The sequence below is a fragment of the Rhamphochromis longiceps genome, linkage group LG22, assembly GCF_057381845.1.
Source record: "Rhamphochromis longiceps isolate RC_006_pf linkage group LG22, R_longiceps_female_GT1.1, whole genome shotgun sequence".
Taxonomy (NCBI): Eukaryota; Metazoa; Chordata; class Actinopteri; order Cichliformes; family Cichlidae; genus Rhamphochromis; species Rhamphochromis longiceps.
This window is the reverse complement of record NC_140577.1, coordinates 18387130-18398823: the sequence shown is the minus strand read 5'-3', so window position 1 is coordinate 18398823 and position 11694 is coordinate 18387130. Positions and strand designations below refer to the sequence as shown.

General features: G+C 41.6%; 1 protein-coding gene across 3 annotated transcripts in view; it reads left to right on the top strand.

Moving 5' to 3' along the window:
- The first annotated feature begins 2272 nt into the window (after positions 1-2272).
- kcnq4 (potassium voltage-gated channel, KQT-like subfamily, member 4) overlaps positions 2273-11694 on the top strand; it is a 52765-nt gene continuing 43343 nt past the window's right edge. The window contains exon 1 of one of the 3 annotated variants that reach the window (XM_085395640.1): positions 2273-3581. In XM_085395640.1, the coding sequence (XP_085251766.1) occupies positions 3280-3581 (302 nt within the window). In that variant the 5' untranslated portion in view covers positions 2273-3279. The remainder of the gene's footprint in view (positions 3582-11694) is intronic. The other 2 variants (XM_085395638.1, XM_085395639.1) reach the window with 2 other exon arrangements.

The following is an 11694-nucleotide window of genomic DNA, read 5'->3' as shown; positions in this document are numbered from 1 at the left end:
TCTCACCTTCCAAGTCAGAAATAGATATCGTACATTTGCCTGTTTTTAAAAGCCCTGGGCTGTAACTTTGCACCCTAAATGTTATCCCTAAATTAACTTGCATAGTTTTGACTAGTTTGCATGCCTCTCCGATGATTGTAATTCAAAATAAAACCCGGCCATATCCTGTCTCATAAACACTGTGATTTCTAACAATCAGTATGTCTTTAAATCAGATATTTGTAAAACTTCCACTCAGAACTTTGTCAAACTTCGTTTTAGTAAGCCAAAAGGATTCATTCTAATTGTTGCTGCAGTTATAAAAGCACTGCAATCTTCAATTGGTTCTAGCAATCAGCTTTTCTATGTGGAAATGCTGACCGCCATGTTAATTTTCCACTCTTTTATGTCACCTTGACTTGTGACATTCCACTTCCCCTGCAGGTATCAATAAAGTTTATCAATTAATAACCAGATTAAATATTGCAGCCCAAAGGTCTGTTTAAATGCCAACACTAAAGCAAACAAACAAACAATACTTAATAATTGATTGAACCTTAAAAGCAGAACATCCATTGGGAAGAGTTCACCAGTCATCGCTGTAAAGATCAGCTGTCAGCTGGTGTCTATATGAGATGCTAGTAAAGAGTTAAGGATTATGTGATATTATGTTATGTAATGGGAGCGAGCCCAGGGAATAATGTTGAGATTTGTGACTTGTGAAAGACTGCAGCTGCATTCACACATTTCATGCCACCGACCTGCATGTTCCATAAACTGCTGCACGACAATTGACAGGAATGCACATAGTTAGCATGAGTAACCTGCCTCTGCTATTGTTGTAGGACAACGTAAAACTTACACCATGCTGAATGTATGTTTAGGGCAGGCTGTCAGTTTCTGTTGTTGAGAGTGCGGTTTGCTTTTATTCAAGATGAATGATTATATACTTCACTCGCATTCAACAGCAGAGGACAGAAGTAGATGTCAGAGGTGGAAGTGATGAGGTAGTGGAGGGAAGAAACAAAAAGCAGGTTTGTTGTTCTTCTTTTTCTCCTTGTGAACATTTGACCCGGTGCTTGTTTAGGTTTAAAGAAAAAACACATCAGTGTGAATTATATCATTATTCCCTGATGTCATTTTTTTTGGCCGCCAGATGATACAGTCAGGCCAGCAGGAGTTTGGGGACTACCTCACATTGCATTCCTCAGTTCCTCCGACAGGTGATGTCTCCATAACCCTATATTTGTGTCATAACCACAAGCCCCTCTGTGTGTCACAGTCATAGATTTAGAAAGCTGTGTCTATGGAGGGGTAGCGGTCTGTGGTGATCAGTGTTGCTGTGTCGCAGAGCACCTGTCTCTGCTGTCCAAAACTCCTGTAGCCATGGATTCAAACCTCCTCCCACAATAAACACAAGTGGCATTTTCACTTCAAGGAAAGTCAAATTAAACTTTTGTTGTTTGAACACTTTATCATTGGAAAGCAACAACGTAAAATGTGTGCAGGAGGGGAGATTAGTTTTTGCTGAGAGTGTAATGCTTGATCAAAGTTTTGGTAATCGTCAGGGGTGGAAGCAAATATTTTTTTGGGTGAAAAGGTCAAATTTACATGAACATGGATGTAAAGAATGCACACTCGGGTCTAAAAACCAACTAATTCTGGGTGAAATTTTGAGTAAACAAGTTCCAAAAGAAGAAAAAAGTAGAAATATAATACTTTTAAAAATGATATGGAATTGTGAATTGCACTGATCATATAGTTTACCGTATATACATGCATTAAATATAGGTATATTTAATGAGAAAAAAGAAAAAATGAAGTTGAGAGCTGTGAGAAAACGAGGAAACAGATGATTACACACTGGTTAAAATACTGACAGGATGACCATAGACACTGAAGTCGGAAAAAATTAGTCATGCTGTTACCAAAACGACCTCTTTACTGATAATAATTACTGATAATATCATATCGTGATCATTGTGATGACTTCAGAGTGTAGAGAGAGGTAGAGCGCGCAATGATGATGACAGGGAAGAATTATAAATACATATATATAGGAGGCATAGAGGTGAGTGGGAGATGGAGCTAAAAGTGATGTGTGAATTAGAATAAAACAAATAATAATAAAACACACTGCTGGACATTTTTGTAAAACAAACAACAAACATTTGAAAAAATCATTTGAATACATTTTAAATATATTAGAACGTACACAAAAAGACCCTTCTTACACTTCATCCCCAGATTGACTGATCACCCCCACCCTAGACTCCATGCATATTTTTTGGAAGCCTCACAGATGGTGTCCGGTTCACTACTTGCAAACTGTTAGCAGCATGTATATTCACCAGCTAACTTTGCTGCTCTGTCAGAGATCGCTCACGGTTCCCGGAAAGCGTCATTAAAAAACAAAACAGAAAAAGTGCGCCTCTAGTCGCTGAGAGCATCCCACGCTCGTACCCATCCCGTGCGCAGAGTCCTGCCCGCTAGCGTTTCTGTTTGTGCACGTCAACTCAGCGGAGAGCGGGCTTCTCACCTTTGTGCGCGTTTCCAAATCAACTGCAGATATTTGGTCTTTTTTTCTTCTTAATTTTATCATTATAATTTTTTGGAAGGGTTCCTCGTCTGCAGTTCTTGACATCACGCTGATGTTCTTTACTTCTGAGCTCTCCACCCAGTCAGCAGGGGAGCGCTGGACCAGAGAGACGCACAAGCAGGGGAGAGCAGGCTGATGTTAGCGGCTGTGGTGAGGCTCTGTCTGCCAGTTTAAAACTAAAGAAACAGCTAAGACTCGTTTAATGAACAACTGTGGCTGCTGGGCTCGGTTTAGAGACCATGGATCCGCTGCACGGCCTCTGTCCTGGCGGGTTACTTTTGTGAAGTGTGCGGAATAGATGCTTCACTTGATTGAGCCCAGATGATTTTTTTTTTTTTTTTGCAAAGTGATGGCAGGTCGTTAGCAGCTTGCTTTCAGTTTTCTCGGAGTTGGTGTGTGCGCGTGTGTGTGTGATTACTTCTCTGCACCCCTCTGATTACTTCTTACACCTGACTGTTAACAATGATCGCCGGAGGTCCCGTTTCAGCGCGACTCGCTTACACAACATCTACTGTGCATGTGCATCTCGTCTTTTGCGGCCGCGACTTTATTTGCAGATAACTTTTAAATCTGAACTCAAACTCAGGCTGTGGACTAGTTTCAGTCGGACTATGACTTGGTCCAAACTTTGCTCTGCGCTCCTGCGGATGATCCAGTGAAACGTGTCAAGTTGTCTGTAGTTTAATCGCGACAGCCTTGAGATGTTAGGAAGTCCATCAAACAACGGCGGCATCAGGATGCTGGCGCCTCCGGCTCCGAACGACGAGAGGCGCGTAGAGTTTGTGGCTCTCACCGCCGTCCAGACGGAGAGAAGCGAGCCGTCCACTCCGGAGCGCGGACACCCGTCTCACCGCACGGGTCTGCTGGGCACCCCGCTGCCTGGACCGCCCGGACCTCGGGCCAACATGTCCGCTTCAAGCAAGCGCTACAGAAAGTTGCAAAACTGCCTGTACAACGTGCTAGAAAGACCAAGAGGATGGGCATTCATCTACCATGCATTCATGTAAGTGTGTCATGGCTTTAATTTTGTGTGAGTGTGAACATCCCTAACACATTAAACAATAACTTTATAAAAGTATCAAAAAGTTTGGAAAATAAAGAAAATGTTGGACTTCCCAATCCAGCTGTTTGATCTCTGCATGCCAGCAGTTATTAGATAAATTTCCCAATTAGCCAACAGAGTTGCTTATGCCGCAATTAGCCTGGTCATATGCCATACATCATCTCAACATGGGGTCTGCTGTTCAATTTCCCCTTGTCTCTGTCTCATTAAATCATCAGGGGGACTTATGATGTTAAATTTAATTTGCTCTAATCCACATGGGGGAATTTTTATTTTATTTTTTAAATCATAGTCATTTTGTAAACACTTTGATGTCTGTCTGAAGTTTGTGTTTTGTAGGTTTACATGCTTCACTCAAGGCGCTGAAAAGTAAAAGTGTGGATTATGATGATAATGATTAATAAATTTTAAAGAAGCTCTATTAAGAAATAGAAACTCTCCTCACCGGTGAAGTAAGAACTCATTCTGAACCCTAACACCGGAAGCCTAAAGATGAGTACTACAATTAAAAGCGTGTATTAAACATAGATGTGAAACTAAAGCAACTCTCCTGCTGCAGAAAGTATTAAGTCGGGGCTTTTAAAGGAGCCTGTATGGCCTTAATGTTCAAGAATGTATATACAACATGTAAACGCAGGGAGAGTATGAGCTCACTGCTGGTGGTGCCGGTCCCCTCTGACACACCAGCAACTTAAGAGTAGTATGTGAGACATAAGTCATTCATTATATCAAGACATAAAACCCAACTGAGTCTGGTTTTTACCCTCTTCACTTCTCTTCAATTTGAATTCAAAGCTGCATATATGTGTTAGCCTAAATGTCTCACTATATTTGAGCGTCTTTTTAAGTCAAGCATAGGGCAGCTGTGCACCGGCACCTGTCTCCCAGCTGTGTCTGCGGCTGGCATGTAGTGGACAGAGCTTCATGTATGGGAGCTCCTCGTGCTTTCTGCGTCGTTGTTTAGAAGAGTGCAGCTGTCTGCCTGCCGGTGCCATCATGTGTTTATAACAGAGGGAAATCCCACTTCAGGGCAGTGATTCTCACATGTCCACATCCTATACTGTCTGTATATTAACAAGAGCACGTCAGTAAATGCTACAGCAACACTTTAACCCACTTCACTTTTCTCCATTTGTTTCTTCTTATGCCATTGCTACAGGACTGTGAGCATGCATTTCCAGCACACACGGGACTATGTGTCATGCACCTCTTCCACCTGATGTGTTACTCATTAAGAGCGATGGCCTTTACAGGGTGGCAGCCTGTGACATTCTCCTTGACATTACTGGGGTGTTGGAGCGAATCGTGGCTCTGCCATTGTTGTTATTTCTCTGTTAGAGAGGCAAAGCAGACACTCGGAGGTGCCCAGATCGAGTTTCAGATGTCACGGCCTCAAAGCTGATTTTGGAAGCGAGTTGCTCCTGTGGCGGCCTATTTTACGTTGACTGCAGAATGTACCTGAGAATAAAATGTGCAAAGCTTTTCAAGAAGCCTTGCACTAAGACGTGAAATATATTTGCTGCACATATGTCTACCTGAGCGCATCATTCCCACGGTACTTCATCCTTCTCAGCTGGGCATTTATTTTGATTAATTACATGTGTGTTGCTCTCCAAGAGGATAACTGTGTGAAGAAAACTCTTTGTACGACGAAGCTCAATTAAGGCTGTGTTGATCTGTTGTAATTAAATTGAGCTATACACTGCTGTGTAGGGTGCTGTGCTAACTTTCCCTTGATCCTTTAATTAATCCTGTGTTGTAACAGGGGACCCTGGAACAGATGTGTTGCTTAGAGGGCCTCTCTTTGCAGCTGTTGGAGTGTGCATGGAAAAGCATTGAAGCAGGTCTCCACTGTAATGACTCCTCACATGAAGTCCCACAAGTTCCTCACCTCTGCTTGTCAAACCTGCGAACACACACAGAGAGAGATTTTGCTCTTTAAATCTTGCCTTTTAAAGGTTTTGGTTACAGTGTTGTAAATGTCTGGATCTTGAGTGTGTGGGATGGAGAAAACATTTCTTACACATTCTCTCCTGCAGGTGTAACAGCTGCTGATTCAGAGCTGACAAAAAGTTCTCTTCTACTCTCCATCCTTTGCTCTCCTCTTCTATCATCTCATCAAATCTCTTTTTTTTGTGCTTACTAATAAAATAAAAAAAGGGCGTTAAGGCAGGAATTTGTTAAAAGGGATTATAGCGTTCATGGAAAGTTCTGTAATAAACACAGAGAGAGTTCCTTTGCTCGTAAATTTGGTCGGTTGTGTAGACGGCAGACAGGTTCTTGCAGAGGCTCTGGTTCAAATGGTGAGTGGAGCCTTTGAACCGTGTTAAGTTTGGCGTGCCCTTTGATAGCCTTTCCCTTACTCACTGTCAAAGCTCAAGACCTCTTTGACACCTTTGAGTCCCACAGCTTTATTTCAGCTGCAATGTGTTTAACTCTGTTAAAGACCAGCTGCCTGACAAGAAGCCTATTCGTTAATACTGTCACTAATGATTGCTTTTGTAATTATTTAGCCTGTAAGATTTTCAAAAAAATTGCTTATTTTGCTAAAATTGTGTAAATGTCCCATCACAGTTTCCCAGAAAACAGGGAGATATTTTAGCCAGCGCCAACACATGAGGTCTGTTAGTGCTGTGGAAACCCAGTATTACACACATATATATATATGTGATTTTCTTCTTGGGGATTAAGGCACTTATCGCTGACATATGACTCATTAGGGCAAAATGACTTTCATTTGAATTGTACAAACTCTCTTTTTGCCTTACGTAATATGTAAGCATGCCATACAAGGCCCGTTTGCATGTTTTCACATCTGCACGTTTTTTTTTTCTAGCAAACTATACATAAATGGAAGGTGGCTCAAGACTTTTGCACAGTTCTGTGCTCGATCTTAAGTCTCTGGTTTGGTGCAGAATTCGGACTTCATTCTTAATATACAGAAAGAGTGTGTGAGGATGGACTGAGCATTGGCCAGCCAGAGTGATTGATTGGCTCGAAGGAGGGCAAAAATATACCGGTCATGTATTATTGATGTCCTATAGTGAAGGAGCAGAAATGTGCAGGAAAAATATCACATGGAGGTTTTGGTTTGAGCAAGTAGTTGCTTCAATGAGACCTCTTTGCAAACGCTCTGTGTAGGACTATTAGCAGGTTAAAAGACACTTTCTCCTCTCTTTTCTGGCTTTGCTCAAGTGCACTCTGTGAAAACAGTAATACAATACCTTTTGTTGCTCTGCAGATGCTTTGTCAAGTCCTAGAAACAAAACAAACCCTGATGAAGTCAAAGGGGAATCACCAGGCTTATTTTAGCAGTCATTTGCAGGATAAAAATGACCTCTAAATATGTAACTCATATTTAAGTCCACCTGCCTTTCTTCTTTGCTCCCAACCTAATTACAATAACTGCTTGAAAGACTTTTTTTATTTGTAAAGATGAAAAGATGTCAAATTTCCACACTAGCTTTCAAAATATCCAGTCAAGCACACAAAGTGAAAGTGTGGACTTTACTAACAAGGAAAGACAGGTGAAAGAAATTATGGAGAAGTACTCGTAGGCCTTTCAAAGGCTCTCTTTCAAAAGCCTCTCCTGCTTTACCGTTCCTTTTTAAAAAAAAATTGAATCCTTTTAAGATGACTTTCTTCTAACCCACATTAAATTACATCTGAAAGGAGCTCACTTTACTCTTGCAAATGTTAATGTTTCTAAAGAAATGATCGTTAATCTATCAGATCTGTAAACAATCATTTCCAAAGCAAGCTTAATCTTTGTCAGATGAACCACCGAGACTCCACGCCATGTATGAATATCTTTACTTCAACCTTTTATGGCACAAGCATCAGTGATGGTGTGTGTTTATGAAAGCTTGAGCCTAAAGCCACATTATTTATAGATGTTAAGGGAGATACGGCCTAATGCTCTCCATAACCTCTCCACCGATGTTTACCCAGAGCGCCTGTGTGGCTATAGTTAATTTTTCACACATCTTTTCAGTAAACAGAGCAGCTCCACACCGAATGGATCTCGCAAGCTTTTTCAACTAAAGGTGAATTGCCTTTGTGACATTATTAAACTCATTTAGCTCAGACAGCTTGTTGATTGAATGTGCTCCCTCTATCCGTCGACTCTTGCAGTTTTGCCTCCTTCTGAAGCCACTTTGAGCCAGCTAATCTACTTTCTCACCTGGCTCAGGGAAACCGTGTGGTCTTTTTTCCCCCCCAGGTTTTCAACCACGCGACACAAAATCCGCTAAAATCGCCGCCCTCTGCCGTCCTCCAAAGAGCCACCGACGCGTTTGATGCTGGACCTTTTTTTATTATTAATAGTTTGAGTAATGCTGGAAGTTTGCTTTTTGTAGGTTGTTTGCATTTTTAGCTTGCACACAAAAGTGTTTTTTATTGATGACTAAGGAAGAGAGAAAGAAAGGTGAGAGGGAAGTCTCACCAGAGCGAAGTGCCATTGTGAAATGGTGTGGGGAGAGAGCTACGCTGCACTTTTAACCTGCTCGGGGCTGCAGATTAGATGCTTGGTGTTCATTTAGTGCTGCTTTTGTTTTAATGTGTTCACCTCAGCAAGTTGTGCAAATTCTGCTCCATTAGGAATATCTGTATAAGGATCTAATATAAGAATTTCTCCTCCTTCACTCTGTCTGTGTCTCCTTTCATGCTTCCCTTTATTCCTGTGCCAGCAACATCTTATTTGCAGCACTGGCCGACTTCCCCTCCCTCACGTCTTCATCATCTCCTTTCCTCCTTTCTGTGTATGCTTAAATGGGAAGGATACATATGTAAATACATAAATTTGAGTCAATAATTCAAGACATTTGTCAATTAATTAATCAAACTTCTCGTGTTTATAACTGGCTTCCTGTCTCGTGTGACAGCTTAATGTTTTTCTTTAACACGATAAACTAAAAGTGATTATCTTTTGGATTTTGGCCAGACTGGAAATGATGATTTTCTCTATTTTCTGACATTTTACAAGAAGAATCATAATCTGATTGCCACTCGAATCATTCGATGAACGGCGAAATTTGTCACCTTTTAGCAAAACATGGAAGATTTTGAAACCTGCATCGATGATGTATGAAGGGGAAGCTTTCTTCTTGTATTGTTTTCTGTCTCGTGTTTAGACTCTGGCCCCCCTAAAACACGGCTTCTGCTGTGCTTCTCTGAAAGAGCATCTTTTGCATTTCCTCTGATTTGATTGAAGGAGGAACCAAAAGCCATCTGAGCTGCTAATCAGATTAAGCCCAGAGTAACTTCATTGGACAGGAACTCGGAGAAAATGATTTTGTCTGCTTTGTGTTCTTGATATTTTTAAGGCTGTTTTGGGGAAATGCAAGTGGTCATTTCAACTGGAGATCAGTGTGATCTGGGGTGGCCTGGCTTCCTGTAAGAACAACTGTTTGTCATCTGGACTGTTTAAAGAAGATATTGTGCCTTATACATGAGAAGCTGTAATCAAAACATCAGTCCCGCATTTGCAAAGTTGTCGTTTCTGCAGGCCTCCAAATCTGCTGTGAGAGGTAAACCATCAAAATATTTTAGTGAATTCAAGCTTCCTGTTTTTTTTGTCCATAGCTACAGAATAACATAGCACCAGATATTTACCATAGAAAAAATTAAAGGCCTTAGCTCAAGCAGTTTTCTGGATAATGGATTTTTAAATTGGCCCCTCAAAAATGATGATAGAAAAACATCTAAAAACAGCCCTTCATTCTCCCCTTGAAATACATAGAAAGCTAACAGACAGACTCAAATTGTCAAGGCTTCCTCTCAGATCTGAATTCCTGTTAAGGAATAATGCATATTTTCATTTTGTTCAGGCGAATCCTCGATGGCCATATTTAAAATTTTTATTTTGATGTATTGAGATGTAAAAATCCACGTGACACTCAAAGAACGTGCTGCCGTGTTACTCGATGTTGACCTTTCATGCTTTAAAGGTTACGAGGTCTTCCCCAGCCCTTTTACACCTAGCCCACGTGGACCTCGGCTTCTCTGAAGTTCTCCCGTCATGTGTCCTGACGTCTCTTTCAAAGGCCTGTCACATTCTGGAGCAACTGCTTTAACATCCTTGGGTTTATTTTTCCACCGAGCGGCTGGGTACCCACTGACAGCAGCAGCGTGCGACAGAGGGCAAGAAGGAGGAAGAAGCAGGAGAGAGATTCATTCTGGTTGCTAAGAATGAATGCTAATAGTGATAATGTGATACTATATTGGTCCCTGTAGGAAAATTCTGTTTCCCCTTGTCCCCTACTTCAACAGCTACGGCTGGCTGAGGTATAAAATGTTGCTCAAGGACAATGCCAGTTTGGCAGATGCTTGCTGTTGGTGACTGATATGCTAAAGGTTGGCTTGAAAAATATGAGAGGACACACAGTGCATACCCCCAAAACAGCTGAAATGAATAAAAATAAAACACCCGTGCTTTGGAGAGTCAGAGAAAGACGTTGGTGTTCATAGCCTGATCGTCCTTCAGAGGAAGAAAGAGCTTGTATCAGGACATGTGATTAGTGTCTGTGTGGAGGTAGAAACAGGAAAAGTGGAAGGCAGTGAGCTGGAGAGAGAGGAAAGTGGAGGTTAGTTGCTGTATTAATTTCTCCTTTCGGGGCAAAATGTGTCTCCCCTGGGGAGGGGACTGTCTGTCCTGGGATGGCTGATCAGGAGTCAGATTTCCCTCCAATAACCAGCCCTGCTCCCTGTGCTCACTTCCACCAAGGAGCAGGACAAGTGCAAATACACACACACACACACACACACACACACACACACACACACACACACACACACACACACACACACACACACACACACACATACCATTATGGTCAGTGCGAAAACAAACTACTGCTGCTTATTTACTCAGCAGTGCAAAACATGTCAAAATACTGAAGGTGAAATCCAACACACACACACACACACGCACACACGCACACACACACACACACACACACACACACACACACACACACACACACACACACACACACAGCAGAGACCTTGAGCCACCGACACTGATTTTGTTTTATTCTCTTGGAGATAACTGACTAATAGGGGTGTTGACACCATCTAATCTGCTGTAATCTGTGTTTATGTAATGTTATTGCCGCGGAAGTGTGCCAGGAATACTGTAGCATTTAGACAGGAGGATTCTGAGGGGAATGCCAAGAGTTTATTTTGATCACTCAAGACCCTCTAAACACTCCAGTTCTGCTTTGACAGCCAGGAAAATCCAAAGACGGCCTCCTAGCTCCAGTTTGCTGTATGTCTCAGTACACAATGAAATTACTGTTACTGTATAGTAACAGTAATTTCTGCAGAGGTGGTGAATCTGCTCAAGTAGACATATTACCGGAGCTGCAAATACTGACAAATTGATATGTCATTTTACTGTAGCTGTTATTCAAACCAAAATGCAGTAGGTGGCGGGGGTGGGCGGGGGGGGGTTGAGCAGTTGTCTGGGATTGTTGTTACCCCTGTAGTCACTGAATTCAGAACACACCACTCCTACTTCTTAGGATGATCGTCAGTGTAAATGTAACTATTTTAAATGAAACATGAATATTAGATTACCGCTAAGAGCAAGTCTTCTTTTAAAATTAATGTTGGTGCCTAATAAATAACAGTGTTCCTCTTTCTTTATGTGCAGATACATTTCTATGCACACATTGAAGTTAAGTGGGCTAGCTTCAGTTGGATTTCCACATTCCATCACATGTATGATGAGTTAATTATTAGATGTCAGATTACTCACTTGAAGGGCGTATGTGGAAAAAGCTGAAGCCACACTTAAACATGTCAACAGACAAGTGACAAAGTTGTTACGAGACTTCAATAATTGAATTCTGATTTGCATTAGATTTAAACATAGTTTTTTCTCTTTCACCCAACACCTCCTTGTTCTCTGAGCCTCATTCGCATTTTGCCCTGATTTTAATTAAAGCTGCACGCCACCGGTTTCTAATTCAACCAGCCATGTGAAAGCTGCTCTCTAAAACCACCTGCCGTTATCCACTGAATATACTTACTTTAAATATGATTGTGCACA